This window comes from Silurus meridionalis, chromosome 1 (genome assembly GCF_014805685.1).
Source record: "Silurus meridionalis isolate SWU-2019-XX chromosome 1, ASM1480568v1, whole genome shotgun sequence".
Lineage (NCBI taxonomy): Eukaryota > Metazoa > Chordata > Actinopteri > Siluriformes > Siluridae > Silurus > Silurus meridionalis.
Genome location: NC_060884.1, coordinates 275,001 through 277,500, shown reverse-complemented (window position 1 = coordinate 277,500; position 2,500 = coordinate 275,001). Strand labels below are relative to the sequence as shown.

At 43.8% G+C, this 2,500-nt stretch overlaps 1 protein-coding gene across 1 annotated transcript in view; it reads right to left on the bottom strand.

The window, feature by feature from the left end:
* Positions 1 to 2,500, bottom strand: part of LOC124386342 (myosin-9-like) — a 16,836-nt gene that overhangs the window by 12,991 nt on the left and 1,345 nt on the right. Inside the window, 3 exon segments of the mRNA XM_046850125.1 lie at positions 42 to 69; positions 164 to 320; positions 418 to 753. Coding sequence (XP_046706081.1) covers positions 42 to 69; positions 164 to 320; positions 418 to 744 — 512 coding nt within the window. The 5' untranslated portion in view covers positions 745 to 753.

The following is a 2,500-nucleotide window of genomic DNA, read 5'->3' as shown; positions in this document are numbered from 1 at the left end:
ACATCTGATCTGCTGGATGTCTGAGAGGAAGTGATGCTTACGTGCACAGGATGGACTGATCCTCCCGATCTGCAGGACGGAGAGACCAATAACAGATCTTTTATAGATACCATTCATCAGATTCCCTGGGGTGTGTGTGTGTGTGTGTGTGTGTGTGTGTGACCTTGCATCATGCTCCGGTATGCAGTGTCTGTAATGGCGTAGATGTGAGGAGGCATCTCGTGTCTCTTCTTTCCCCTGTACATGTCGACGATCTCCTCAGAGTAGATGGGCAGGTGTTTATACGGGTTGATGACCACACAGAACAGCCCAGAGTACGTCTACACACACACACACACACACACACACACAAAAACAATTATAGCACACAGAGGTCAGTGTGTGTGTGTGTGTGTGTGTGTGTGTGTGTGTATTTACATAGATTAGTCCGGAGTAGTATCTCTCTTTGAGGTTGTGGAGAACAGACGCCTCGTTGAGGCAGGTGAGCTCTGCCATGTCCTCCACCTTGTTGAACTTGGGTGGGTTCATCTTCTGGATGTCGTCTTTGCTCACTTTGATCTTTTTCCCAGAATCGCTGAGCTCCACGATGCACTCGTCCCCTTTCTCCTCTATAACTGAGCCCGACTCGAAGCCCACTTTCTCAGACGGAACCCAGATGAGCTTTTTGGAGGCCCAGTCGGCCTGCGCCAGGGGGTCGGTGATCGCACTGCGGTCTCCATACAGGAAACGCTCTGCCTCAGACATGATGACTGACTACACGGAGACACAATCAGACATCATTCACAGATGAGTTTTAGACATGGCTGTGTCCTAAACCACACACTACTGTTCAAACAAAACTTCTTTAAAAAAATAAATAAATAAATAATAGAAGTTTTAAACTGATTTTTAATTGGACATGATGAAAGTGGGTGGGGTTATGCTAATTAGCTTTCCAACCTAATTAAGTGTCCACGTCTGTCTGGCTGCAGGCAGCAAGGGACAGTCCGAGTCGAGTCTGATCTAAAGTTCCAATATTAAAGCAATGAGCTAGCATTAACTAGCTTAGCGTAACCCTAGGAGAGAAGAGATTTAGCATTACACAAAAATCATTAAAAGCTGCATCCCAAACCACACTATAGTGTACTACATATTCAAAGTACAAAACAATCTGTACACCTGATAAAGTAAAATTTGGGACACTGCCCTAAAGGTATAAATTCCACACGTTCCCATTCTGTTGCAACGTTTCCTCCTGATCCATCTAATCTAACGTCTGCGTATCAAATCCACAGCAGAGATTAAGAGTAAGACTCCGAAGTGTTCACTCTCAGGTGTAAAATTCCTCAACGAGTCCGAACAGAAAGTAGGAAAAAGTCGGAGAATGGACCACACCCAGGACACGGCCGTGTCTCACACACAACATTCCTCAGGAACCCTGTGTGTGTGTGTGTGTGTGTGTGTGTGTGTGTGTGTGTGTGTGTGTGTTTTAGGAAGTTCACTATACCAATTAACACGTCTCTTAAATGCAACAAAAATATTTTAGTCCTTAACTTTCAGAAGACCAGAAGAAGTTTCAGAAGACCAGTCTGAGATGCTGCGTGAGCATCGCTCAGTTACTGATTAGCATCAAATATTAGCACTGCACATTAGTGTCCCAAATTACAGCTTTAAATATAAGCTTCTGTAGATTACAGTGCATGATGGGTAATCCACTGGAACTCTGCATGGGGTGTGTGTGTGTGTGTGTGTGTGTGTGTGTGTGTGTGTGTGTGTGTGTGTGACCAAGCAATAGTGACATGATGAATTAGCATGTAGGAGTGAGGCAGATAGGAGTTTGTTTAAAGGACAAACAGGAAGTTGCTGCATGGCATTAAACAGATGTGGAGAGATTACCCACACACACACACACACACACACACACACACACACACACACAGTAATAATGTGCACATAATTGTGCAAGTCCGTTGTGAAACTTCCTGAGGTTATGGTGGAATACAGTAGAAAACAAGCTTTAAGCAAACAAGTACAAATAATGTTGATTTAAGAGCAGTTAAATCACTGAATCTCCGACTCCACCTGCACGATCAGCACTTTAACCAGGATCAGCAGCAGATACGCTAACAGCATTAGCATGCTTACATTAGTAGTGTATATATGTATATTTGTCCTCAGCAGGATGTTCACACTCACATTAGCATCAACATTCTACCTTCAGCTAGTGGGTGGATTTATGCATGTTAAATTGTTAACAGAAACAGGAAGTGACATCAAATGATTTCTTCTGAAAATTCAACTCTGTGAAATGAGAAGCGAATTTTCATTTATTACATCATTCATGCACAAAAACTCTCATTCCTCTTTCACTACAGGGGTTTAGGACACAACCCAGACTCTGTGTCTATGAGAGAGAGAGAGCGAGAAAGAGAGAGAGAGAGAGAGAGCCAGAGACAGGGGAAGAGAGAGAGAAAAACAGGGAAGAGAGAGAGGAAAACAGGGGAGAGAGACAGGGGAGAGA